General features: G+C 52.6%; 1 protein-coding gene across 9 annotated transcripts in view; it reads right to left on the bottom strand.

The window, feature by feature from the left end:
- The window catches only part of LOC144495195 (ciliogenesis and planar polarity effector 1-like), a 216,085-nt gene that overhangs the window by 162,794 nt on the left and 25,903 nt on the right, over positions 1 to 27,388 (bottom strand). For all 9 annotated transcript variants that reach the window (XM_078215234.1, XM_078215228.1, XM_078215235.1 and 6 more), the window contains exons 7-12: positions 25,932 to 26,105; positions 18,170 to 18,398; positions 10,696 to 10,862; positions 7,217 to 7,431; positions 4,404 to 4,568; positions 569 to 707 (exon numbers count right to left, since the gene is read on the bottom strand). In XM_078215234.1, coding sequence (XP_078071360.1) covers positions 569 to 707; positions 4,404 to 4,568; positions 7,217 to 7,431; positions 10,696 to 10,862; positions 18,170 to 18,398; positions 25,932 to 26,105 — 1,089 coding nt within the window. The remainder of the gene's footprint in view (positions 1 to 568; positions 708 to 4,403; positions 4,569 to 7,216; positions 7,432 to 10,695; positions 10,863 to 18,169; positions 18,399 to 25,931; positions 26,106 to 27,388) is intronic.

The raw sequence follows: 27,388 nt of genomic DNA, 5'->3' as shown, positions 1-27,388 counted from the left end.
CTCTCGGGGGCTGGTGGCAGCCAATGAGGAGGCTGCCTGTGAGGAGATCACCAAGCCCGTCCTGCTATTGGTGAGTGAGGGTTTGGGACTCCCATTTGCTGAGGCCTCACTCGCTGAAGCGGGACAGGTTCCATTTGGTCTTAATATTGGGGACCTGAGACCTGGGGTAAAATTCAGCACCGCATCCCAGGGCGATGACCCCTCATCGGATCTGATGGAAAGTAATCCTCCTGAAACATTCGTTCAGTTCCTCCTCTCTGTCCTGCTGCCAGAACTGCTGGAAGAAATCAGTTATATTAAACCCGCAATGCCCACATCCCGGTGACTTGCTGCAGCTTGGCTTTAGGAAGGGAAGGAATCGCCAGCTCGGAGTCCTACTCCTGACTGTGCTCCTCACATTGCTGCTGCAGACACTGGGCTGAGGCTCAATGCAATTCCTTCATGCTTAAATATCCAGCTGACTCTCCCGTTCAGGCTCAGGTGAATTGGAGTGTTGCAAGTGCCCGTGGATCCCACATTTCAGAGGACAGTACTGAGGGAAACCAAGGAGACAAACTCATTTACTCACCGATAACCCCGATGGAGATCGCATCAGAAGCTCCATCACCCGCAGCTCCGGGTTTGAAGAAGCCACTCCGAGCTTTACAGTAACGCAGCAGTGAGTCAGGGAATGGACAGAGCGGAGGAAGACCAGCCTTCACTCGAATCTAACAACAAACAAATATATCAGCAAAGGAGCCGCTCACACATCAAACACACAAAGCAGCAGCTCAGCGCACAGCTTATTACACAAAGCAGCAGCTCAGCGCACAGCTTATTACACAAAGCAGCAGCTCAGCGCACAGCTCATTACACAAAGCAGCAGCTCACCGCACAGCTCATTACACAAAGCAGCAGCTCACCGCACAGCTCATTACACAAAGCAGCAGCTCACCGCACAGCTCATTACACAAAGCAGCAGCTCACCGCACAGCTCATTACACAAAGCAGCAGCTCACCGCACAGCTCATTACACAAAGCAGCAGCTCACCGCACAGCTCATTACACAAAGCAGCAGCTCACCGCACAGCTCATTACACAAAGCAGCAGCTCACCGCACAGCTCATTACACAAAGCAGCAGCTCAGCGCACAGCTCATTACACAAAGCAGCAGCTCAGCGCACAGCTCATTACTGGCAATATAGTCTCTAAAGCTCTCCTCATTCGCAGGTCGCTGAGCCAGCCGCACCCGTTCCTCTGCTAACCTCCAAACCAATCCCCCAGACTCCAGGTAACACACAACACCAGCACCCTGGTGACAAACACAACACTTACAGGACAACCGGCTCACTGAAAACTGAGGAACATCACACTAAGAAAGATTATCAAGCCAAGGACAATTGAGTGGCAGAATTAGGGTCCAGGGAAAAACATCAAAGTGTTGATATAAAGAGGAAAAATGGAGCAGGAGGGAGACAACATGGTAGCTGGGTGAGATTCAAGATATAGGAAGAGAGGAGCCAGGTTCGAGGGACACGAAGGGGGAGTGAGTGTGAAGAAGGGGGGAAAGGGTCAGGAATATGAAAGGGGGAATGGGGGATATGGAGGGGGGAGTGGGGGATATGGAGGGGGGAGTGGGGGACATGGAGGAGGGAGTGGGGGACATGGAGAGGGGAGTGGGGGATATGGAGGGGGAGTGGTGGATATAGAGTGGGAGTGGGGGATATGGAGGGAGGAGTGGGAAACATGGAGAGGGGGAATGGGAGACATGGAGGCGGGAGTGGGGGACATGGAGGGGGAGTGGGGGACATGGAGGGGGAGTGGGGGACACGGAGGGGGAGTGGGGGACATGGAGGGGGAGTGGGGGACATGGAGGGGGAGTGGGGGACATGGAGGGGGAGTGGGGGACATGGAGGGGGGAGTGGGGGATATGGAGGGGGGAGTGGGGGACATGGAGGGGGGAGTGGGGGACATGGAGGGGGAGTGGGGGACATGGAGGGGGAGTGGGGGACATGGAGGGGGAGTGGGGGACATGGAGGGGGAGTGGGGGACATGGAGGGGGAGTGGGGGACATGGAGGGGAAGTGGGGGACATGGAGGGGGAGTGGGGGATATGGAGGGGGCCTGAGGGATATGGAGGGGGGATGGGGGATATAGAGGGGGGGTGGGGGATATGGAGGGGGGGGTGGGGGATATGGAGGAGGGGTGGGGGTTATGGAGGGGGAGTGCGGGATATGGAGGGGGAGTGGGGGATATGGAAGGGGAGTGGGGGATAGAAACATAGAAATATAGAAAAACTACAGCACAAACAGGTCCTTCGGCCCACAAGTTGTGCCGAACACATCCCTACCTTCTAGACCTATCTATAACCCTCCATCCTATTAAGCTCCATGTACTCATCCAGGAGTCTCTTAAAAGACCCTATTGAGTTCGCCTCCACCACCACTGACGGCAGCCGATTCCACTCGCCCACCACCCTCTGTGTGAAAAACCTACCCCTAACATCTCCCTTGTACCTACCCCCCAGCACCCTAAACCTGTGTCCTCTTGTAGCAGACATTTCCACCCTGGGAAAAAGCTTCTGAGAGTCCACCCGATCTATGCCTCTCAACATCTTATACACCTCTATTAGGTCTCCTCTCATCTTTTGTCTCTCCAAGGAGAAAAGCCCGAGCTCCCTCAGCCTATCCTCATAAGGCATGCCACTCAATCCAGGCAACATCCTTGTAAATCCCCACTGCAACCTTTCAATCTTTTCCACATCCTTCCTATAGTTTGGCGACCAGAACTGAGCACAGTACTCCAAGTGGGGTCTGACGAGAGTCTTATATAGCTGCATCATTATCCCCGGACTCCTGAACTCAATCCCTCGATTGATAAAGGCCAGCACACCATATGCCTTCTTAACCACCTCCTCCACCTGCGGGGCTGATTTCAGTGTCCTATGGACCCGGACCCCAAGGTCCTTCTGATCCTCTGCAGTACTAAGAGTCTTTCCCTTTATATTGTACTCCTTCATCCCATTTGACCTGCCAAAATGGACCACTACGCATTTATCTGGGTTGAAGTCCATCTGCCACTTGTCCGCCCAGTCTTGCATCCTATCTATGTCCCTCTGTAACTTCTGACATCCCTCCAGACTATCCACAACCCCACCAACCTTCGTGTCGTTGGCAAACTTACCAACCCATCCCTCCGCTTCCTCATCCAGGTCATTTATGAAAATGACAAACAGCAAGGGTCCCAGAACAGATCCCTGGGGCACACCACTGGTGACCGACCTCCATTTAGAAAAAGACCCATCTATACACACTCTCTGCCTCCTTTGGGCAAGCCAGTTCTGGATCCACCGGGCAGCAGCCCCTTGGATCCCATGCCCTCTCACTTTTTCTAGAAGCCTTGCATGGGGGACCTTATCGAACGCCTTGCTAAAATCCATATAAACCACATCTACCGTTTTCCCTTCGTCAATGTGTTTCGTCATATATGGGATATGGATATGGAAGGGGAGTGGGGGATTTGGAAAGGGAGTGGGTGATAATGAAGGGGAGTGGGGGATATGGAGGGGGAGTGGGGGATATGGAGGGGGAGTGGGGGATATGGAGGGGGAGTGGGGGATATGGAGGGGGAGTTGGGGATATGGAGGGGGAGTGGGGGATATGGAGGGGGAGTGGGGGACATGGAGGGGGAGTGGGGGACATGGAGGGGGAGTGGGGGACATGGAGGGGGAGTGGGGGACATGGAGGGGGAGTGGGGGACATGGAGGGGGAGTGGGGGACATGGAGGGGGAGTGGGGGACATGGAGGGGGAGTGGGGGATATGGAGGGGGAGTGGGGGATATGGAGGGGGAGTGGGGGATATGGAGGGGGAGTGGGGGATATGGAGGGGCAGTGGGGGATATGGAGGGGGAGTGGGGGATATGGAGGGGGAGTGGGGGATATGGAGGGGGAGTGGGGGATATGGAGGGGGAGTGGGGGATATGGAGGGGGAGTGGGGGATATGGAGGAGGAGTGGGGGATATGGAGGGGGAGTGGGGGATATGGAGGGGGAGTGGAGGATATGGAGGGGGAGTGGGGGATATGGAGGGGGAGTGGGGGATATGGAGGGGGAGTGGGGGATATGGAGGGGGAGTGGGGGATATGGAGGGGGAGTGGGGGATATGGAGGGGGAGTGGGGGATATGGAGGGGGAGTGGGGGATATGGAGGGGGAGTGGGGGATATGGAGGGGGAGTGGGGGATATGGAGGGGAAGTGGGGGATATGGAGGGGGGGGGGCGGGTGAGGGAGGCTGGAGTATCTCACAAATACAGCAACCTGGGCCTCCTGATCACTTGCTCCTAAAAAAGTTGAGTTTTTGCTCAGAGGCTGTTGAGGCTCCAGTAAAGCAGGAAGTGGATATGTCTCGCTGGGAACATTGCTGATTTACCTTATTGATGATTTTCTGAGCAGCGAGGAGCTTGTCGATATACCAGCGTGCGGCAGGGAGGGAGCACCGAGCCGCCCTGAAGAGCAGGAGAAGCCGCTGCAGACTGACAGAAACCTTTTGCCGAGCAGCTCTCTCTGTCGATAGCCCAGCGTCCAGCCCAATGCTCTGAAGGGAGAAGCGAGCGTTCATTAGAAACAAGGTCACAGTCTCAGCGCGATTGTGTGTCACTGGCTGCAATCCCATCCTAATGTCACTCTGACTCCTCCCTGCATTCTGCTAGAATTACAATCCAAACTCGCAGCTCTCTGTTACAGCTCATTCCCTCTCTTATCCCCTCTGGTTTCTACAATTCTCTGCCGGCCCCTCTGGTCGGTGGAGGTTTGGTCTGGCAGTGCTTGAATATATAACAGGAGCAGGAGCTGGCTAGACAGTTCCTTAAGCTGCTTCAGTGTGGATAAACCCCGTGGCTTATTGATCAAGGACTATGGAACCTCTCTTTGATTTTATTTATTATTGTCACATGTATCAGTATACAGTGAAAAGTATTGTTTCTTGCGCGCTATACAGACAAAGCATACCGTTCATAGAGAAGGAAATGTAGTGTTACAGTCATAGCTAAGTGTAGAGAAAGATCACCTTAATGCAAGGTAAGTCCATTCAAAAGTCTGACAGCAGCAGGGAAGAGTCGGTTCTTTAGTCGGTTGGTACATGACCTCAGACTTTTCATAGAAAGTCATAGAAATCATAGAAACCTTACAGTACAGAAAGAGGCCATTCGGCCCATCGAGTCTGCACCGACCACAATCCCACCCAGGCCCTACCCCCATCTCCCTACATATTTTGCCCACTAATCCCTCTAACCTACACATCTCAGGACACTAAGGGGCAATTTTAGCATGGCCAATCAACCTAACCCGCACATCTTTGGACTGTGTGAGGAAACCGGAGCACCCGGAGGAAACCCACGCAGGCACGAGGAGAATGTGCAAACTCCACATAGACAGTGACCGAAGCGGGAATCGAACGCAGGTCCCTGGAGCTGTGAAGCAGCAGTGCTAACCACTGTGCTACCGTGCTGCCCAAAAGATACTTTTGTATCTTTTTCCCGATGGAAGAAGCTGGGAGAGAGAATGTCCGGGGTGCGTGGGGTCCTTAATTATGCTGGCTGCTTTGCCGAGGCAGCGGGAAGTGTAGACAGAGTCAATGGATGGGAGGCTGGTTTGCGTGATGGATTGGGCTACATTCACGACCTTTTGTAGTTCCTTGCGGTCTTGGGCAGAGCAGGAGCCATACCAAGCTGTGATACAACCAGAAAGAATGCTTTCTATGGTGCATCTGTAAAAGTTAGTGAGAATCGTAGCGGACATGCCAAATTTCCTTAGTCTTCTGAGAAAGTAGAGGTGTTGGTGGGCTTTCTTAACTACAGTGTCGGCATGGGGCGACCAGGACAGGTTGTTGGTGATCTGGACACCTAAAAACTTGAAGCTCTCGACCCTTTCTATCTCTCTCCAATGCAGTGTTAACGCAATGACACACACGACCCATCCTGACCAGCAGATACACAGAACATAGAAAAAATACAGCATAAACAGGCCCTTCGGCACCCAAGTTGCGCCGGTCATGTCCCTACCTACCTCGGCTTATATATAGGCTTACCTATAAACCTCAATCCTACTAAGTCCCATGTACACATCCAGAAGTCGCTTAAAAGACCCTATCGAGTTTGCCTCCACCACCACTGACGGCAGCCGATTCCACTCACCCACCACCCTCTGTGTGAAAAACTTACCCCTGACATCTCCCCTGTACCTACTCCCCAGCACCTTAAACCTGCGTCCTCTCGTAGCAGCCATTTCAGCCCTGGGAAAAAGCCTCCAAGAATCCACCCGATCTATACCTCTCAACATCTTGTACACCTCTATCAGGTCATCTCTCATCCTTCGTCTCTCCAAGGAGAAAAGACCGAGCTCCCTCAGCCTATCCTCATAAGGCATGCCACTCAATCCAGGCAACATCCTTGTAAATCTCTCTGCACCCTTTCAATCTTTTCCACATCCTTCCTGTAATGAGGTGACCAGAACTGAGCACAGTACTCCAAGTGGAGTCTGACGAGGGTCTTGTATAGCTGCATCATTATCCCCGGACTCCTAAACTCAATCCCTCGATTGATAAAGGCCAGCACACCATACGCCTTCTGAACCACCTCCTCCACCTGCAGGGCCGATTTAAGAGTCCTATGGACCCGGACCCCAAGGTCCTTCTGATCCTCTACACTGCTAAGAGTCTTACCCTTGATATTATACTCCTTCATCCCATTTGACCTGCCAAAATGGACCACTACACATTTATCCGGGTTGAAGTCCATCTGCCACTTCTCCGCCCCATCTTGCATCCTATCTATGTCACGCTGCAGCTTCTGACATCCCTCCAACCTATCCACAACACCAACCTTCGTGTCGTCGGCAAACTTACCAACCCATCCCTCCACTTCCTCATCCAGGTCATTTATGAAAATGACAAACAGCAAGGGTCCCAGAACAGATCCCTGGGGCACACCACTGGTGGCCGACCTCCATTTAGAAAAAGCATGTGGAATGTATCCTCTTGGCAATGCTCCTCATTAATATATTAGATACCCAGAGGCTGTAATGTCAGCACTGCCAGGGCACCGCACGCTGCTCCTTCATCACTCACCTGGTGAAGGAGCGGCGCTCCGAAACCTCGTGATTCCAAATAAACCTGGGGACTTTAACCTGTGAGAATTCTTACCACAGGAAATGGCAGAGCAGCTGTTCACTTTTCCCCACACTTACCTCACTGTCAATGGCTGGTTGAGGACAGTACAACGGGGGCGCAGGTAGGTAAAGACCATCAGGTACCAGACCAGGCAAACTGCTACCAAAATCCTTTGCAGTCTGCATCAAAAGTTCAAAGGTCTCTGTCAGCACATCTGCATCCACCATCACAGCTGCTTTCAGGATCTCCTGCACTGAGCCGAACAACACTTCTCCATCCTCCTCAACAGAATCTGCAAAATGACAGACAGGCAAATACAGAAACAGCAATATCTCCCGCCCATCCTACTGGCTGCTCCCTCGTAGGACTGGCCATACCCTACACTGACCACAGTCTGGGAAGGTCAGGGGGCCGAGTTACAGAGAGTGATCCCAGGGAAACAACACACGACAGACTCTGCAAAATACTGTGTTCCCCAACACACTACAGGGCAAACTCAGGTCTACACAGACCCGGGACAATGGAGCAAACTTTGCAAAAACAGAGAGACATAAAGAACCAGAACAGTGAGACAATGCAGCAACCCGGGTGCTGCAGAGGCATCTACACTCCCCCCCCCGCCCCCTCTCACTCTAACCCCCCATCCTCCCTCCCACACCCCCATGTACACTCTCCCCTATCACTGACTCTCCCCATTCCCCCTCCCACACACCCATGTACACTCTCCCCTATCACTGACTCTCCCCATTCCCCCTCCCACACACCCATGTACACTCTCCCCTATCACTGACTCTCCCCATTCCCCCTCCCACATCCCCATGTACACTCTCCCCTATCACTGACTCTCCCCATTCCCCCTCCCACACACCCATGTACACTCTCCCCTATCACTGACTCTCCCCCCCCCATTCCCCCTCCCACACCCCCATGTTCACTCTCCCCTATCACTGACTCCCACCCCATTCCCCCTCCCACACCCCCATGGACACTCTCCCCCATCACTGACTCTCCCCACCGTCCGATCTCCTGAGGTGAAGCTATTTTAATATTTCAGAGTCTGCAGCGATCCTGCTATCCGCACTGTCGATGTTGGTGTGGTTTGACTCAGGCGGTGCAGTGAGCTCTCAGGCAGTGGGTTCAGTATTCACTGAACTTTGGTCAAGTCAGTATTCACCAAAGAGAAGGACTTGGTGGATGATGAGTCCGGGAAAGGATGTGTAGATAGTTTGAGTCATGTGAGATCAAAAAGGAGGTATTGGGGTTCTTGAGAAACATTAAGGGAGACAAGTTCCCAGGGCCTGATGGGATTTACCCCAGAATACTGAGAGAGGCAAGGGAGGAAATTGCTGGGGCCTTGAGAGAAATCTTTGTATCCTCACTGGCTACAGGGGAGGTCATGATGTGGAGATGCCGGCGTTAGACTGGGGTGAACACAGTAAGAAGTTTAACAACACCAGGTTAAAGTCCAACAGGTTTATTTGGTAGCAAAAGCCACACAAGCTTTCGAGGCTCTAAGCCCCTTCTTCAGGTGAGTGGGAATTCTGTTCACAAACAGAGCTTATAAAGACACAGACTCAATTTACATGAATAATGGTTGGAATGCGAATACTTACAACTAATCAAGTCTTTAAGAAACAAAACAATGTGAGTGGAGAGAGCATCAAGACAGGCTAAAAAGATGTGTATTGTCTCCAGACAAGACAGCCAGTGAAAGTCTGCAGGTCCACGCAACTGTTATAACTCCCACAGTTGCGTGGACCTGCAGAGTTTCACTGGCTGTCTTGTCTGGAGACAATACACATCTTTTTAGCCTGTCTTGATGCTCTCTCCACTCACATTGTTTTGTTTCTTAAAGACTTGATTAGTTGTAAGTATTCGCATTCCAACCATTATTCATGTAAATTGAGTCTGTGTCTTTATAAGCTCTGTTTGTGAACAGAATTCCCACTCACCTGAAGAAGGGGCTTAGAGCCTCGTAAGCTTGTGTGGCTTTTGCTACCAAATAAACCTGTTGGACTTTAACCTGGTGTTGTTAAACTTCTTACAGGGGAGGTCCCAGAGGATTGGAGAATAGCCAATGTTGTTCCTTTGCTTAAGAAGGGTAGCAAGAATAATCCAGGTAATTACAGGCCGGTGAGCCTTACATCAGTGGTCGGGAAGTTATTGGAGAGGATTCTTCGAGACAGGATTTATTCCCACTTGGAAATAAGTGGACATATTAGTGAGAGGCAACATGGTTTTGTGAAGGGGAGGTCATGTCTCACGAACTTGATCGAGTTTTTCGAGGAAGTGACGAAGATGATTGATGAGGGTAGGGCAGTGGATGTTGTCTACATGGACTTAGTAAGGCCTTTGACAAGGTCCCTCATGGCAGACTGGTGCAGAAGGTGAAGTCGCATGGGATCAGAGGTGAGCTGGCAAGGTGGATACAAAACTGGCTCGGTCAGAGAAGACAGAGGGTAGCAGTGGAAGGGTGCGTTTCTGAATGGAGGGCTGTGACAAGTGGTGTTCCTCAGGGATCAGTGCTGGGACCGTTGCTGTTTGTAATATATATAAATGATTTGGAGGAAAATGTAACTGGATTGATCAGTAAGTTTGCGGACGACACAAAGGTTGGTGGATTTACAGATAGCAATGAGGACCATCAGAGGATACAGCAGGATATAGATCAGTTGGAGACTTGGGCGGAGAGATGGCAGATGGAGTTTAATCCGGACAAATGTGAGGTAATGCATTTTGGAAGATCTAATACAGATAGGAAATATACAGTAAATGGCAGAACCCTTAAGAGTATTGATAGGCAAAGGGATCTGGGTGTACAGGTACACAGGTCACTGAAAGTGGCAATGCAGGTGGAGAAGGTAGTCAAGAAGGCATACGGCATGCTTGCCTTCATCAGCCGGGGCATTGAGTTTAAAAATTGGCAAGTCATGTTGGAGCTTTATAGAACCTTAGTTAGGCCGCACTTAGAATATAGTGTTCAATTCTGGTCGCCACACTAAAAGAAGGATGTGGAGGCTTTGGAGAGGGTACAGAAAAGATTTACCCGGATGTTACCTGGTATGGAGGGCATTAGCTATGAGGAGAGGTTGGAGAAACTTGGTTTGTTCTCACTGGAGCGACGGAGGTTGAGGGGCGACCTGATAGACGTCTACAAGATTATGAGAGACATGGGCAGAGTGGATAGTCAGAAGCTTTTTCCCAGAGTGGAAGAATCAATTACCAGGGAGCATCGGTTTAAGGTGCGAGGGGCAAGGTTTAAAGGAGATGTACGAGGCAGATTTTTTACACAGAGAGTAGTGGGTGCCTGGAATTCGTTGCCGGGGGAGGTAGTGGAAGCGGATACGGTAGTGACTTTTAAGGGGCGTCTTGACAAGTACATGAATAGGATGGGAATAGAGGGATATGGTCCCCGGAAGGGTAGGGGGTTTTAGTTCAGTCGGGCAGCATGATCGGTGCAGGCTAGGAGGGCCGAAGGGCCTGTTCCTGTGCTGTAATTTTCTTTGTTCTTTATTCAGAGAGCTCTCAGGCAGTAGGTTCAGTATGCAGCTCTCACCTGGCAGCTGTTTTCTGTCACTGCCCTGAGTCAGAATGTTCTTCATTGTGGGGCCTTCCGACGATATCACTGCATTGGCTGGGCACCCCACCAGGGCCAGGAGTTTGTCCTTCAGGAACCGGGCGGGCTGTAAGTGTTCTGGTAAATGCAGTGAGTGCCAGTGCCCCCTGAAAAAATATTAAATCAAAACTGCAGCAAACCTGACCCAGGAATTCCCAATGCCTCAATCCCCCGAAACAGGCCTGTAATCCCCATCCCCCGAAACAGGCCTGTAATCCCCATCCCCCCAAAACAGTACTGTAATCCCCATTCCCCCGAAACAGGCCAGTAATCCCCATCCCCCCAAAACAAGCCTGTAATCCCCATCCCCCGAAACAGGCCTGTAATCCCCATCCCCCCAAAACAGGCCTGTAATCCCCATCCCCCCAAAACAGGCCTGTAATCCCCATCCCCCAGAAACAGGCCTGTAATCCCCATCCCCCAGAAACAGGCCTGTAATCCCCATCCCCCAGAAACAAGCCTGTAATCCCCATCCCCCCAAAACAGGCCTGTAATCCCCATCCCCCCAAAACAGGCCTGTAATCCCCATCCCCCAGAAACAGTACTGTAGTCCCCATCCCCCAGAAACAAGCCTGTAATCCCCATCCCCCCAAAACAGGCCTGTAATCCCCATCCCCCCCAAAACAGGCCTGTAATCCCCATCCCCCAGAAACAGGCCTGTAATCCCCATCCCCCAGAAACAGGCCAGTAATCCCCATCCCCCAGAAACAGTACTGTAGTCCCCATCCCCCAGAAACAAGCCTGTAATCCCCATCCCCCCAAAACAGGCCTGTAATCCCCATCCCCCCAAAACAGGCCTGTAATCCCCATCCCCCCCAAAACAGGCCTGTAATCCCCATCCCCCAGAAACAGGCCTGTAATCCCCATCCCCCAGAAACAGGCCTGTAATCCCCATCCCCCAGAAACAGGCCTGTAATCCCCATCCCCCAGAAACAGGCCTGTAATCCCCATCCCCCAGAAACAGGCCTGTAATCCCCATCCCCCAGAAACAGGCCTGTAATCCCCATCCCCCAGAAACAAGCCTATAATCCCCATCCCCCCAAAACAGGCCTGTAATCCCCATCCCCCCAAAACAGGCCTGTAATCCCCATCCCCCAGAAACAGGCCTGTAATCCCCATCCCCCAGAAACAGGCCTGTAATCCCCATCCCCCAGAAACAGGCCTGTAATCCCCATCCCCCAGAAACAGGCCTGTAATCCCCATCCCCCAGAAACAGGCCTGTAATCCCCATCCCCCAGAAACAGGCCTGTAATCCCCATCCCCCAGAAACAGGCCTGTAATCCCCATCCCCCAGAAACAGGCCTGTAATCCCCATCCCCCAGAAACAGGCCTGTAATCCCCATCCCCCAGAAACAGGCCTGTAATCCCCATCCCCCAGAAACAAGCCTGTAATCCCCATCCCCCAGAAACAAGCCTGTAATCCCCATCCCCCCAAAACAGTACTGTAGTTCCCATCCCCCCCAAAACAGGCCTGTAATCCCCATCCCCCAGAAACAGGCCTGTAATCCCCATCCCCCAGAAACAGGCCAGTAATCGCCACCCCCAGAAACAAGCCTGTAATCCCCATCCCCCCAAAACAGGCCTGTAATCCCCATCCCCCAGAAACAAGCCTGTAATCCCCATCCCCCCAAAACAGGCCTGTAATCCCCATCCCCCAGAAACAGGCCAGTAATCGCCACCCCCAGAAACAGGCCTGTAATCCCCATCCCCCAGAAACAAGCCTGTAATCCCCATCCCCCCAAAACAGGCCTGTAATCCCCATTCCCCCAAAACAAGCCTGTAATCCCCATCCCCCCAAAACAGGCCTGTAATCCCCATCCCCCAGAAACAGGCCAGTAATCGCCACCCCCAGAAACAGGCCTGTAATCCCCATCCCCCAGAAACAAGCCTGTAATCCCCATCCCCCCAAAACAGTACTGTAGTTCCCATCCCCCCCAAAACAGGCCTGTAATCCCCATCCCCCAGCAACAAGCCTGTAATCCCCATCCCCCAGAAACAGGTCAGTAATCCCCATCCCCCAGAAACAGGTCAGTAATCCCCATCCCCCAGAAACAGGCCTGTAATCCCCATCCCCCAGAAACAAGCCTGTAATCCCCACCCCCAGAAACAGGCCTGTAATCCCCATTCCCCCAGAAACAAGCCTGTAATCCCCATCCCCCAAAACAGGCCTGTAATCCCCATCCCCCAAAACAGGCCTGTAATCCCCATTCCCCCAGAAACAAGCCTGTAATCCCCATCCCCCAAAACAGGCCAGTAATCCCCACCCCCAGAAACAGGCCTGTCATCCCCATCCCCCACAAAACAGGCCTGTAATCCCCACCCCCAAAACAGGCCAGTAATCCCCACCCCCAGAAACAGGCCTGGAATCCCCACCCCCAAAACAGGCCTGTAATCCCCATCCCCCAGAAACAAGCCTGTAATCCCCATCCCCCAGAAACAAGCCTGTAATCCCCATCCCCCAGAAACAGGTCAGTAATCCCCATCCCCCAGAAACAGGCCTGTAATCCCCATCCCCCCCAAAACAGGCCTGTAATCCCCACCCCCAGAAACAGGCCTGTAATCCCCATTCCCCCAGAAACAAGCCTGTAATCCCCATCCCCCAAAACAGGCCTGTAATCCCCATCCCCCAAAACAGGCCTGTAATCCCCATTCCCCCAGAAACAAGCCTGTAATCCCCATCCCCCAAAACAGGCCAGTAATCCCCACCCCCAGAAACAGGCCTGTCATCCCCATCCCCCACAAAACAGGCCTGTAATCCCCACCCCCAAAACAGGCCAGTAATCCCCACCCCCAGAAACAGGCCTGTAATCCCCATCCACCACAAACAGGCCTGTAATCCCCATTCCCCCGAAACAGGCCTGTAATCCCCATCCACCACAAACAGGCCTGTAATCCCCATTCCCCCAAAACAGGCCTGTAATCCCCATTCCCCTGAAACAGGCCTGTAATCCCCATCCCCCAGAAACAGGCTTGTAATCCCCATCTCCCAGAAGCAGGCCTGTAATTCCGCCCCCCCCCGCCCCCCCGCAGAAACAGGTCAAGATGTTGGTGAACATGGAGTACTGCAACAGGGAGCATTGGCCTACCCATGGGGATATCGCCGGAAGGCTTCTTATCTTCAGGGGCGGCACGGTGGTTAGCGCTGCTGACTCACAGTGCCAGGGACCCGGGTTCAATTCCCGGCTCGGGTCACTGTCTGTGAGGAGTTTGCACATTCTCCCCGTGTCTGCGTGGGTTTCCTCCGGGTGCTCTGGTTTCCTCCCACACTCCAAAGATGTGCAGGTTAGGTGGATTGGCCATGATAAATTGCCCCTTAGTGTCAGGGGGACTAGTTAGGGTAAATGCACGGGATTCTGGGGATAGGGCCTGGGTGGGATTGTGGTTGGTGCAGACTCGATGGGCTGAATGGCCACCTTCTACACTGTTTCGATGATCTATTCTATGATCTAGAGATCAGCAAAAGGCAACGCAGGAGGTGCCCTCATGTGTCCCAGGCTGTGGTCGCTCACATCTGCCAGTTTCTCCAGCACAGCTGTGGCTGCAAGGAGTCTGGAGAATTGATGGGGAGCTGCTGGCCAGCGGTGACTGGGTGGATGTCTGGGTGCGTTTAGCACCAGAACCTTCCAATCCATCAGGTAATGGTGGGGCTGAACATTTCCTGTCCACTTCCCCATGAGAACCACCAAATTCCACATTGATGCTGAATTAATGGACTGAACAGTGGAGGATCGCAGTGTGCAGCCAATTCCCCCCCAAACCCAGCGGGGATCATTCCGACTTCCCCCCCAAACCCAGCGGGGATCATTCCGACTTCCCCCCCAAACCCAGCGGGGATCATTCCGACTTCCCCCCCAAACCCAGCAGGGATCATTCCGACTTCCCCCCCAAACCCAGCGGGGATCATTCCGACTTCCCCCCCAAACCCAGCGGGGATCATTCCGACTTCCCCCCCAAACCCAGCGGGGATCATTCCGACTTCCCCCCCAAACCCAGCGGGGATCATTCCGACTTCCCCCCCAAACCCAGCGGGGATCATTCCGACTTCCCCCCCCAAACCCAGCGGGGATCATTCCGACTTCCCCCCCAAACCCAGCGGGGATCATTCCGACTTCCCCCCCAAACCCAACGGGGATCATTCCGACTTCCCCCCCAAACCCAGCGGGGATCATTCCGACTTCCCCCCCAAACCCAGCGGGGATCATTCCGACTTCCCCCCCAAACCCAGCGGGGATCATTCCGACTTCCCCCCCAAACCCAGCGGGGATCATTCCGACTTCCCCCCCAAACCCAGCGGGGATCATTCCGACTTCCCCCCCAAACCCAGCGGGGATCATTCCGACTTCCCCCCCAAACCCAGCGGGGATCATTCCGACTTCCCCCCCAAACCCAGCGGGGATCATTCCGACTCTCCCACCCGGCGGGGATCATTCCGACTCTCCCACCCGGCGGGGATCATTCCGACTCTCCCACCCGGCGGGGATCATTACGACTCTCCCACCCAGCGGGGATCATTCCGACTCTCCCACCCGGCGGGGATCATTACGACTCTCCCACCCGGCGGGGATCATTCCGACTCTCCCACCCGGCGGGGATCATTCCGACTCTCCCACCCAGCGGGGATCATTCTGACTTTCCCACCCAGCGGGGATCATTCCGACTTCCCCCCCCCGCGGGGATCATTCCGACTTTCCCACCCAGCGGGGATCATTCCGACTCTCCCACCCAGCGGGGATCATTCCGACTTCCCCCCCCGCGGGGATCATTCCGACTCTCCCCCCCCGCAGGGATCATTCCGACTCTCCCACCCAGCGGGGATCATTCCGACTCTCCCACCCAGCGGGGATCATTCTGACTTCCCCCCCAGCGGGGATCATTCCGACTTCCCCCCCCCGGCGGGGATCATTCCGACTCTCCCACCCAGCGGGGATCATTTCAACATTCCCATCCAGTGGAGATCATTCCGACTTCCCCCCCAGCGGGGATCATTCCGACTTCCCCCCCCAGCGGGGATCATTCCGACTCTGCCACCCAGCGAGGATCATTCCGACTCTGCCACCCAGCGAGGATCATTCCGACTCTCCCACCCAGCGAGGATCATTCCGACTTTCCCACCCAGCGGGGATCATTCCGACTTTCCCACCCAGCGGGGATCATTCCGACTTTCCCACCCAGCGGGGATCATTCCGACTTTCCCACCCGGCGGGGATCATTCCGACTTTCCCACCCGGCGGGGATCATTCCGACTCTCCCACCCAGCGGGGATCATTCCAACTTTCCCACCCAGCGGGGATCATTTCAACATTCCCATCCAGTGGAGATCATTCCGACTTCCCCCCCCGCGGGGATCATTCCGACTCTCCCACCCAGCGGGGATCATTCCGACTTTCCCACCCAGCGGGGATCATTCCGACTTTCCCACCCAGCGGGGATCATTCCGACTTTCCCACCCGGCAGGGCTCATTCCGACTTTCCCACCCGGCGGGGATCATTCCGACTTTCCCACCCAACGGGGATCATTTCAACATTCCCATCCAGTGGAGATCATTCCGACTTCCCCCGCAGCGGGGATCATTCCGACTCCGCCACCCAGCGAGGATCATTCCGACTCTGCCACCCAGCGAGGATCATTCCGACTCTCCCACCCAGCGAGGATCATTCCGACTCTCCCACCCAGCGAGGATCATTCCGACTCTCCCACCCAGCGAGGATCATTCCGACTCTCCCACCCAGCGAGGATCATTCCGACTCTCCCACCCAGCGAGGATCATTCCGACTCTCCCACCCAGCGAGGATCATTCCGACTCTCCCACCCAGGGAGGATCATTCCGACTCTCCCACCCAGCGACGATCATTCCGACTCTCCCACCCAGCGAGGATCATTCCGACTCTCCCGCCCAGCGAGGATCATTCCGACTTTCCCGCCCAGTGGGGATCATTCCGACTTTCCCACCCAGCGGGGATCATTTCAACATTCCCATCCAGTGGGGATCATTCCGACTTCCCCCCCTCCAGCGGGGATCATTCCGACTCTCCCACCCAGCGGGGATCATTCCGACTCTCCCACCCAGCGGGGATCATTCCGACTCTCCCACCCAGCGAGGATCATTCCGACTCTCCCACCCGGCGGGGATCATTCCAACTCTCCCACCCAGCGGGGATCATTCCGACTCTCCCACCCAGCGGGGATCATTCCGACTCTCCCACCCAGCGGGGATCATTCCGACTCTCCCACCCAGCGGGGATCATTCCGACTCCCCCATTCAGTGGGGTTCATTCCGACTCCCCCATTCAGTGGGGATCTTTCTGATTCCCCCACCCAGCGGGGATCATTCCGACTCTCCCACCCAGCGGAGATCATTCCGACTCTCCCACCCAGCGGGGATCATTCCGACTCTCCCACCCAGCGGGGATCATTCCGACTCTCCCACCCAGCGGGGATCATTCCGACTCCCCCATTCAGTGGGGTTCATCCCGACTCCCCCATTCAGTGGGGATCTTTCTGATTCCCCCACCCAGCGGGGATCATTCCGACTTTCCCATCCGGCAGGGATCATTCCGACTTTCCCACCCGGCGGGGATCATTCCGACTTTCCCACCCATCTCCGGACACCAGACCGGGAAGATTCTGCCCAAAGTGAATTTTCAGATCAAAATGACTGGAAGTGGAGAGGAGAGTTGGAGCTGTAACACTCACTCGTGCCTGTCCCAGGATCAGAAGGATATGTTGATGGGGTTAAATGAAGTCAGATTACTTTGCAACCTGAAACACCCGTATGGAACAGCTCGACCTGACTTTGTGCTATTCTTTCCCAGTTGCTGCAGGAACTGAATAATATAATCCAGACTTAGCCGGTACACAGGGATCTGATCAAAATCCGGTTCATTCAGTAGCATTGCAGCCAACAAGACAGCGAGTCCCGACCTCGATTCAGTCTGCTCCTGGAATAGAGCAAAAAGCAGCCAGGGCTTAGCTCCGAATGGCTGCTGTGAGATTACTACTGGGCAGGATGAGCAGGCCAGGCTAGGCAGATTGTGTGCAATGCCAGTGTCGAAATGCCAACCAGACACAAATTCCAGGAAGTAACTGACCATGAAAGCGGCACGGTGGCACAGTGGTTAGCGCTGCTGCCGCACAGCGCCAGGGACCCGGGTTCGATTCCCGGCTTGGGTCACTGTCTGTGTGGAGTTTGCACGTTCTCCCCGTGTCTGCGTGGGTTTCCTCCGGGTGCTCCGGTTTCCTCCCATAGTCCGAAAGACATGCTGGTTAGGCTGCACTGGCCGTGCTAAATTCTCCCTCAGTGTACCCGAACAGGCGCCGGAGTGTGGCGACTAGGGGATTCTCACAGTAACTTCATTGCAGTGTTAATGTAAGCCTTACTTGTGACTAATAAATAAACTTTAAAAATGTTTGTACCTGACGGACTTGGGGAGGTTTTGAACGTACAAGTTGAAAGCTAAACCCAGAACCACAGCGGTTTTCCAGTCCCCGAGACTCCAGGCCAACCAGACGGCTTCCGGAATCAGTCTGCCAGTCAGCATCAGGGTGACTGCGTACTTCACACTCCACACGTCAGAAAGCTGCTGTTCCCGCACTGCCGCTGACACACATCGCTGTTGCAGATACACCACTCGGCCACGGCAAGCTGCGAACAAGCTCACAACACAAAGGCAATGAGTTAAAGCGTCAACGCTTCCAGCTCCAGCCCACACAGCACCATTCCCCCTCACACAGCTCCGCCCCCACACTCCCCTCCCCCTCACACAGCTCCACCCCCACACTCCCCTCCCCTCACACAGCTCCACCCCCACACTCCCCTCCCCTCACACAGCCCCACCCTCACACTGACCCTCCCCCTCACACAGCTCCACCCCCACACTCCCCTCCCCCTCACACAGCTCCGCCCCACACTCCCCTCCCCCTCACACAGCTCCGCCCCACACTCCCCTCCCCCTCACACAGCTCCGCCCCACACTCCCCTCCCCCTCACACAGCCCCACCCTCATACTGCCCCTCCCCCTCACACAGCCCCACCCCCACACTCCCCTCCCCCTCACACAGCTCCACCCCCACACTCCCCTCCCCCTCACACAGCTCCACCCCCACACTCCCCTCCCCCTCACACAGCTCCACCCCCACACTCCCCTCCCCCTCACACAGCTCCACCCCCACACTCCCCTCCCCCTCACACAGCTCCACACCCACACTCCCCTCCCCTCACATGGCTCCGCCCCACACACAGCTCCGCCCCACATTGCCCCTCCCCCTCACACAGCTCCCCCCCACACCGCCCCTCCCCCCGCACCGCCCCTCCCCCCGCACCGCCCCTCCCCCCGCACCGCCCCTCCACCCGCACCACCCCTCCACCTGCACCACCCCTCCCCCCACACACTGCCCCTCCCCCCACACACTGCCCCTCCCCCCACACACGCTGCCCCTCCCCCCACACACACTGCCCCTCTCCCCCCTGCACTGCCCCTCTCCCCCTCCGCACTGCCCCTCTCCCCCCCCGCACAGCCCCTCTCCCCCCCGCACAGCCCCTCTCCCCCCCGCACAGCCCCTCTCCCCCCCGCACAGCCCCTCTCCCCCCCGCACAATCCCCCTCCCCCCCGCACAATCCCCCTCCCCCCCGCACAATCCCCCTCCCCCCCGCACAGCCCCTCTCCCCCCCGCACAGCCCCTCTCCCCCCCGCACAATCCCCCTCCCCCCCGCACAATCCCCCTCTCCACCCCGCACAATCCCCCTCCCCCCCGCACAATCCCCCTCCCCCCCACACAATCCCCCTGCCCCAACACTGCCTCTCCCCCCCACACTTGCCCCCTCTCTGGTCCCGCGTTTCCCATTTTGGGAACTGGCCATCACAGGCACAAGAACAGAATCATTTGAGTTTAGCTTTGGAGTGGATCAAGGGCCGACATGGTGGCACAGTGGTTAGCACTGCTGCCTCACAGTGCCAGGGACCCGGGTTCAATTCCTAGCTTGGGTTACTTTCTCTGGGGAGGTGAAGTCTCATGGGATCAGAGGTGAGCTGGCAAGGTGGATACAGAACTCGCTTGGTCATAGAAGACAGAGGGTAGCAGTGGAAGGGTGCGTTTCTGAATGGAGGGCTGTGACAAGTGGTGTTCCTCAGGGATCAGTGCTGGGACCTTTGCTGTTTGTAATATATATAAATGATTTGGAGGAAAATGTAACTGGATTGATTAGTAAGTTTGCGGACGAGACAAAGGTTGGTGGATTTGCGGATAGCGATGAGGACCATCAGAGGATACAGCAGGATATGGATCAGTTGGAGACTTGGGCGGAGAGATGGCAGATGGAATTGAATCCGGACAAATGTGAGGTAATGCATTTTGGAAGGTCTAATACAGATAGGCAATATACAGTAAATGGCAGAACCCTTAAGTGTATTGATAGGCAAAGGGATCTGGGTGTACAGGTACACAGGTCACTGAAAGTGGCAATGCAGGTGGAGAAGGTAGTCAAGAAGGCATACGGCATGCTTGCTTTCTTCAGCCAGGGTATTGAGTTTAAAAATTGACAAGTCATGTTACAGCTTTATAGAACCTTAGTTAGGCCGCACTTGGAATATAGTGTTCAATTCTGGTCACCACACTACCAGAAGGATGTGGAGGCTTTGGAGAGGGTACAGAAAAGATTTACCAGGGTGTTGCCTGGTGTGGAGGGTCTTAGCTATGAGGAGAGGTTGGAGAAACTTGGTTTGTTCTCACTGGAACCACGGAGGTTGAGGGGGCGACCTGATAGAAGTCTACAAGATTATGAGAGGCGTGGACAGAGTGGATAGTCAGAAGCTTTTTCCCAGGGTGGAAGAGTCAATTACTCGGGGGCACAGGTTTAAGGTGCGAGGGGCAAGGTTTAAAGGAGATGTACGAGGCAGATTTTTTACAGAGAGTGGTGGGTGCCTGGAACTCGTTGCCGGGGGAGGTAGTGGAAGAGGATGTGGTAGTGACTTTTAAGAGGCGTCTTGACAAGTACATGAATAGGATGGGAGTAGAGGGATATGGTCCCCGGAAGGGTAGGGGGTTTTAGTTAAGTCGGACAGCATGGTCGGTGCAGGCTTGGAGGGCCGAAGGGCCTGTTCCTGTGTAATTTTTTTTGTTCTCTGAGTTTGTACATTCTCCCCATATCTGCATGGGTTTCCTCCGGGTGCTCCGGTTTCCTCCCACATTCTGAAAGACGTGCTGGTTAGGTGCATTGACCCGAACAGGCGCCGGAGTGTGGCGACTAGGGGATTTTCACAGTAGCTTCATTGCAGTGTTAATGTAAGCCTACTTGTGACCTTGTTAAAGGTCTAGACGGGTTAGAGTTTGTAAAATGTGTTCAGGAAAATTTTCTAAACCAATATGTAGAGGTACCAACTAGAGAGGATGCAATATTAGATCTCCTGTAAGGAAACGAGTTCGGACAAATGACGGAAGTGTGTGTAGGGGAACACTTTGGTTCCAGTGATCATAATGCCATTAGTTTCAAGTTGATCATGGATAAAGATAGATTTGGTCCTCGGGTTGAGGTTCTAAACTGGAAAAAGGCCAAATTTGAAGAAATGAGAAAGGATCTAAAAAGCGAGGATTGGGACAGGCTGTTCTCTGGCAAGGATGTGACTGGTAAGTGGGAGGCCTTCAAAGGAGAAATTTTGAGAGTGCAGAGTTTGTATGTTCCTGTCAGGATTAAAGGCAAAGTGAATAAGAATAAGGAACCTTGGTTCTCGAGGGGTATTGGAACTCTGATAAAGAAGAAGAGAGAGATGCATGACATGTATAGGCAACAGGGAGCAAATAAGATGCTCAAGGAGTATAAAAAGTGCAAGAAACTACTTAAGAAAGAAATCAGGAGGGCAACAAGAAGACATGAGGTTGCTTTGGCAGACAAGGTGAAGGATAATCCCAAGAGCTTCTACAGGTGTATTAAGAGCAAAAGGATAGTAAGGGATAAAATTGGTCCTCTTGAAGATCAGAGTGGTCGGCTATGTATGGAACCAAAGGAAATCTGCTGGAATCCATCATTAAAGAAGAAATAGCAGGACACCTGGAAAAAAATGGTTTGATCAAGCAGACGCAGCATGGATTCATGAAGGGAAAGTCGTGTTTGACGAATTTACTGGATTTTTATGAAGATGTAACGAGTGCAGTTGACAGAGGGGAACCGGTGGATGTGGTGTTTTTGGATTTAAAATGTCAGTATTCACGGGGGAGGTGCCGGATGATTGGAGGGTGGCTCATGTTGTTCCGTTGTTTAAAAAAGGTTCCAAAAGAAATCCGGGAAATTATCGGCCAGTAGGTTTGACGTCGGTGGTGGGCAAGTTATTGGAAGGTCTGATAAGGGATAGGATCTACAAATATTTGGATCGACAGAGACTCATTAGGGAGAGTCAACATGGCTTTGTGCGTGGTAGGTCATGTTTAACCAATCTATTAGAGTTTTTCGAGGAGGTTACCAGGAAAGTGGATGAAGGGAAGGCAGTGGATGTTGTCTACATGGACTTCAGTAAGGCCTTTGACAAGGTCCCGCATGGGAGATTAGTTAGGAAGGTTCAGTCACTAGGTATACATGGAGAGGTAGTAAATTGGATTAGACACTGGCTCAATGGAAGAAGCCAGAGAGTGGGAGTGGAGGATTGCTTCTCTGAGTGGAGGCCTGTGACTAGTGGTGTGCCACAGGGATCAGTGCTGGGTCCACTGTTGTTTGTCATCTATATCAATGCTCTGGATGATAATGTGGTAAATTGGATCAGCAAATTTGCTGATGATACAAAGGTGTAGTGGACAGTGAGGAAGGTTTCAAAGCTTGCAGAGGGATTTGGACCAGCTAGAAAAATGGGCTGAAAAATGGCAGATGGAGTTTAATGCAGACAAGTGTTGAGGTATTGCACTTTGGAAGGACAAACCAAGTTAGAACATACAAGGTAAATGGTAGGACACTGAAGAGTGCAGTAGAACAGAGGGATCTAGGAATACAGATACATAATTCCCTAAAAGTGGCGTCACAGGTAGATAGGGTCGTAAAGAGTGCTTTTGGTACATTGGCCTTTATAAATCAAAGTATTGAGCAATGGAGTTGGAATGTTATGGTGAGGTTGTATAAGACATTGGTGAGGCCGAATTTAGAGTATTGTGTGCAGTTTTGGTCACCTAATTACAGGAAGGATATTAATAAGGTTGAAAGAGTGCAGAGAAGGTTTACAAGGATGTTGCCGGGACTTGAGAAACTTGAGTTACAGAGAAAGGTTGAATAGGTTAGGACTTTATTCCCTGGAGCATAGAAGAATGAGGGGAGATTTGATAGAGGTGTATAAAATTATGATGGGTATAGATAGAGTGAATGCAAGCAGGCTTTTTCCACTGAGGCTGGGGTAGAAAAAAACTAGAGGACATGGGTTAAGGGTGAAGGGGGAAAAGTTTAAAGGGAATATTAGGGGGGGGCTTCTTCACACAGAGAGTGGTGGGAGTGTGGAATGAGCTGCTGGATAAAGTGGTGAATGCGGGCTCACTTTTAACATTTAAGAAAAACTTGGACAGGTACATGGATGAGAGGGGTGTGGAGGGATATGGTCCAGGTGCAGGTCAGTGGGACTAGGCACAAAAATGGTTCGGCACAGCCAAGAAGGGCCAAAAGGCCTATTTCTGTGCTGTAATGTTCTATGGTTCTATGGCTTTCCCCAAAACAGGTGAAGACTGCAAGCAAGAGTAACTGACGCGTTCAGGTTGACAGTATAACTTTTGAAAATTGTATAACTTACACTTTTAGGATTGATACTTGCTTGTTGTGGACATATATGAAATCGCATATGTAACTGTACTACTTTGCGTTGTCGTGACTGTAAACCTGACTGGGCTCGAGGATAACCTATTTTACATGGCTCATATACACTTACACGGGAATCGAACTGTATGCTACCCATTAGCACAATCGGTAGAAGCCCTATTTGTGGCCACCCCTGGGTGGACCCCTCATGACTTATATACAGTAGATACATCAGACGCACCCTGGAAGGGACAAATTGGCAAATATAAAAGAGGTTTACAGGGGAGATGTGTGGAACTTGTAAATCCCACAGATCCTGTGTGCAGGGGGCTCCAACAGGTGGGAGGAAGAGCTTGCTCGGATAATGCAAGCTATCCACTTTGTTTTTCGGGGCAGGGATGGGGATGTGCCTATGCCTTGGTCCCCAGGAATGATTGCTGCGTACAGACGCAGTGTGTCCATCAACACTGTCGGGTAAATAGGGGTCAGTTTACTTGCACCTGTGATGAACAGCAATGCCTGAATGTAACCGCGGGGAGGCAGCTCATTTGCGGACAGTGTAATGGGACTCGTGTCAGCTCAGCCGAATGGACAGACCCGTTTCATCCTTATCAGGTGGTGGGATTCAAGTAAACTGAGTAATTGGTGGGATAAACAAACTAATAATCGGGACACTAAATGTTACCGAGCTAAGAAGGGATTTGTATTCCTCTTCAATGGTACCGACACGACAGAAACACCAACCCTCCCGATCCTTTTTGCAGTAGGAACAATAGGACCACTCACTGTTCCATGCCCTCAGAAGGGGGCGGGGGGGGGCAGCAGGAGTAATTAGTGCAAAAAATAGGAATATTACTTGTGGATGAACAGTCCTGGGAAACAGCACTTCAAAAGCACTGGAGCTGTCAACCAAGAAATGGCTGAATTGAGATTATATGCACAGCAGACACGATATGCAGTGGACTATCAGTTAGCACAACAGGGGGGAGTATGTACAATCATAGGAAACAAATGCATAACCCATGTCACAGACGAATCCTATAATATTACCCAAGTCATTAATAACATCAGAGAACAACTTGATGACTTCAGACAGGGAGCCAAGAAAGGAAGTAGCTGGCTGGAATGGCTGGTGGGGGGATCCTGGGGATCCTATTTACTGCATGGACTGATCATACTCATTTCAATTGTAATTGTCTGTTGCCTAATTGTTGGATGCCTTAATGTCTGTTGCAAAGCAATGGTGACACGAATTGTGCCAGGAGCCAGTGTAACCATCGAGGAAGAATACATGATGGGAACCCCTGAAGACATCAAAAGCTACGAAGAAGGAAAGACGAAGATGGACCTCGACCTGTGAAGATGCTGCTGTTGGCCTGGGGATTATTAAATAATCATAGAAATCATAGAAATCATAGAAACCCAACAGTGCAGAAGGAGGCCATTCGGCCCATCGAGTCTGCACCGACCACAATCCCACCCAGGCCCTACCCCCACATATTTACCTGCTAATCCCTCTAACCTACGCATCTCAGGACTCTAAGGGGCAATTTTTAACCTGGCCAATCAACCTAACCCGCACATCTTTGGACTGTGGGAGGAAACCGGAGCACCCGGAGGAAACCCACGCAGACACGAGGAGAATGTGCAAACTCCACACAGACGGTGACCCGAGCCGGGAATCGAACCCAGGACCCTGGAGCTGTGAAGCAGCAGTGCTAACCACTGTGCTACCGTGCCGCCCACAAATAATAATCCTGACCAAAAAGGGGGAGTGTTATGGTATTAAAGTGATGGACACAAAATGGTTACCTGGCACACAAAATGGTTACCTGGGAAGGGACAATAACAGGCACTGGCTTTTGGCACAGACAGTTACACAAAAAGTTAAAACCCTCAGTATCTGAATTGCTGCAGGAAGCTGGTCAGAGCTTGAGGCACTTTAGATAAGAGCAGACCCAGAACAATGAGTCTGATAATAAGGTCAGCCACAGATGGGGACATAAATACATAAATGTAACAAGATCAGCCACTGAATGTATATATCGAAACCAGTCATTGATCGAGGACATAACTGCATAAATGTATCCATTCTATGAACAATGATATGTTAACTGTCCATGCCTGTACCTGTCTGCTTGTAACGATGTGTTAACTATCGATGTCCGTATCTGTCTACTCAACTTGTAACGCTGTGTTAATGGCCAATGTCCGTACTGTCTATTGTCTAAAAGGTATAAAAATGATCAACTACCATTGTGTAGTTGAGAAGGTAGCTGCCAAGTACTGCGGAGTACCAGTGCTTTCTCCCAAAGCTTTGTCCGAAGTAAAACTGTATTATTGAAACCTCCAAGTCTGACTCCGAAGTGGTAAATTTCCCACAACGTAAGTAAACTTTATTTTAGCAGAGACACTTACCGGGTTCACAGTGCAGTGGTGGCATGGTGTCAGTGTGATGAGGCGGCAGCACAAACACCGGCTGGTTAGTGTAATAAAGAGCCATGAAGCGGGCTAGTGACTGAACCACTGCCAGGGCAGCATCCACCCCAACATCCTGCAGCATCACCGAATCCAATCCCAGCCCATCGGAACCTGGACACAGAGTCACAGCATACCCAGTGTAAAATACACCGACAGAGTGTGGACAGAACCACACACCCCTCACTGTATTACCGATATACCCCACACACTCACTGTAACACCGATATACCCCACACACTCACTGTAACACCGATATACCCCACACACTCACTGTAACACCGATATACTCCACACACTCACTGTAACACCGATATACCCCACACACTCACTGTAACACCGATATACCCCACACACTCACAGTAACACCGATATACCCCACACACTCACTGTAACACCGATATACTCCACACACTCACTGTAACACCGATATACCCCACACACTCACAGTAACACCGATATACCCCACACACTCACAGTAACACTGATATACCCCACACACTCACAGTAACACCGATATACCCCACACACTCACAGTAACACTGATATACCCCACACACTCACAGTAACACTGATATACCCCACACACCTCACTGTAACACCGATATACCCCACACACTCACTGTAACACCGATATACTCCACACACTCACTGTAACACCGATATACCCCACACACTCACAGTAACACTGATATACCCCACACACTCACAGTAACACTGATATACCCCACACACCTCACTGTAATACCGATATACCCCACACACTCACAGTAACACCGATATACCCCACACACTCACTGTAATACCAATATACCCCACACCCCTCACTGTAACACTGATATACCCCACACACCTCACTGTAACACCGATATACCCCGCACACTCACTGTAACACCGATATACCCCACACACCTCACTGTAACACCGATATACCCCACACCCTCACTGTAACACCGATATACCCCACCCACTCACTGTAACACCGATATACCCCACACCCCTCACTGTAACACCGATATACCCCACACACCTCATTGTAACACCGATATACCCCACACACTCACTGTAACACCGATATACCCCACACCCCTCACTGTAACACCGATATACCCCACACACCTCACTGTAACACCGATATACCCCACACACTCACTGTAACACCGATATACCCCACACACTCACTGTAACACCGATATACCCCACACACCTCACTGTAACACCGATACACCCCACACACCTCACTGCAATACTGATATACCCCACACACTCACTGTAATACCGATATACCCCACACACTCACTGTAACACCGATATACCCCACACACCTCACTGTAATACCGATATACCCCACACCCCTCACTATAACACCGATATACCCCACACACCTCACTGTAACA

This window comes from Mustelus asterias, chromosome 6 (genome assembly GCF_964213995.1).
Source record: "Mustelus asterias chromosome 6, sMusAst1.hap1.1, whole genome shotgun sequence".
Classification (NCBI taxonomy): domain Eukaryota; kingdom Metazoa; phylum Chordata; class Chondrichthyes; order Carcharhiniformes; family Triakidae; genus Mustelus; species Mustelus asterias.
Note: the sequence above shows the minus strand (reverse complement) of the source record. Positions and strands in the feature narration are given on the sequence as shown.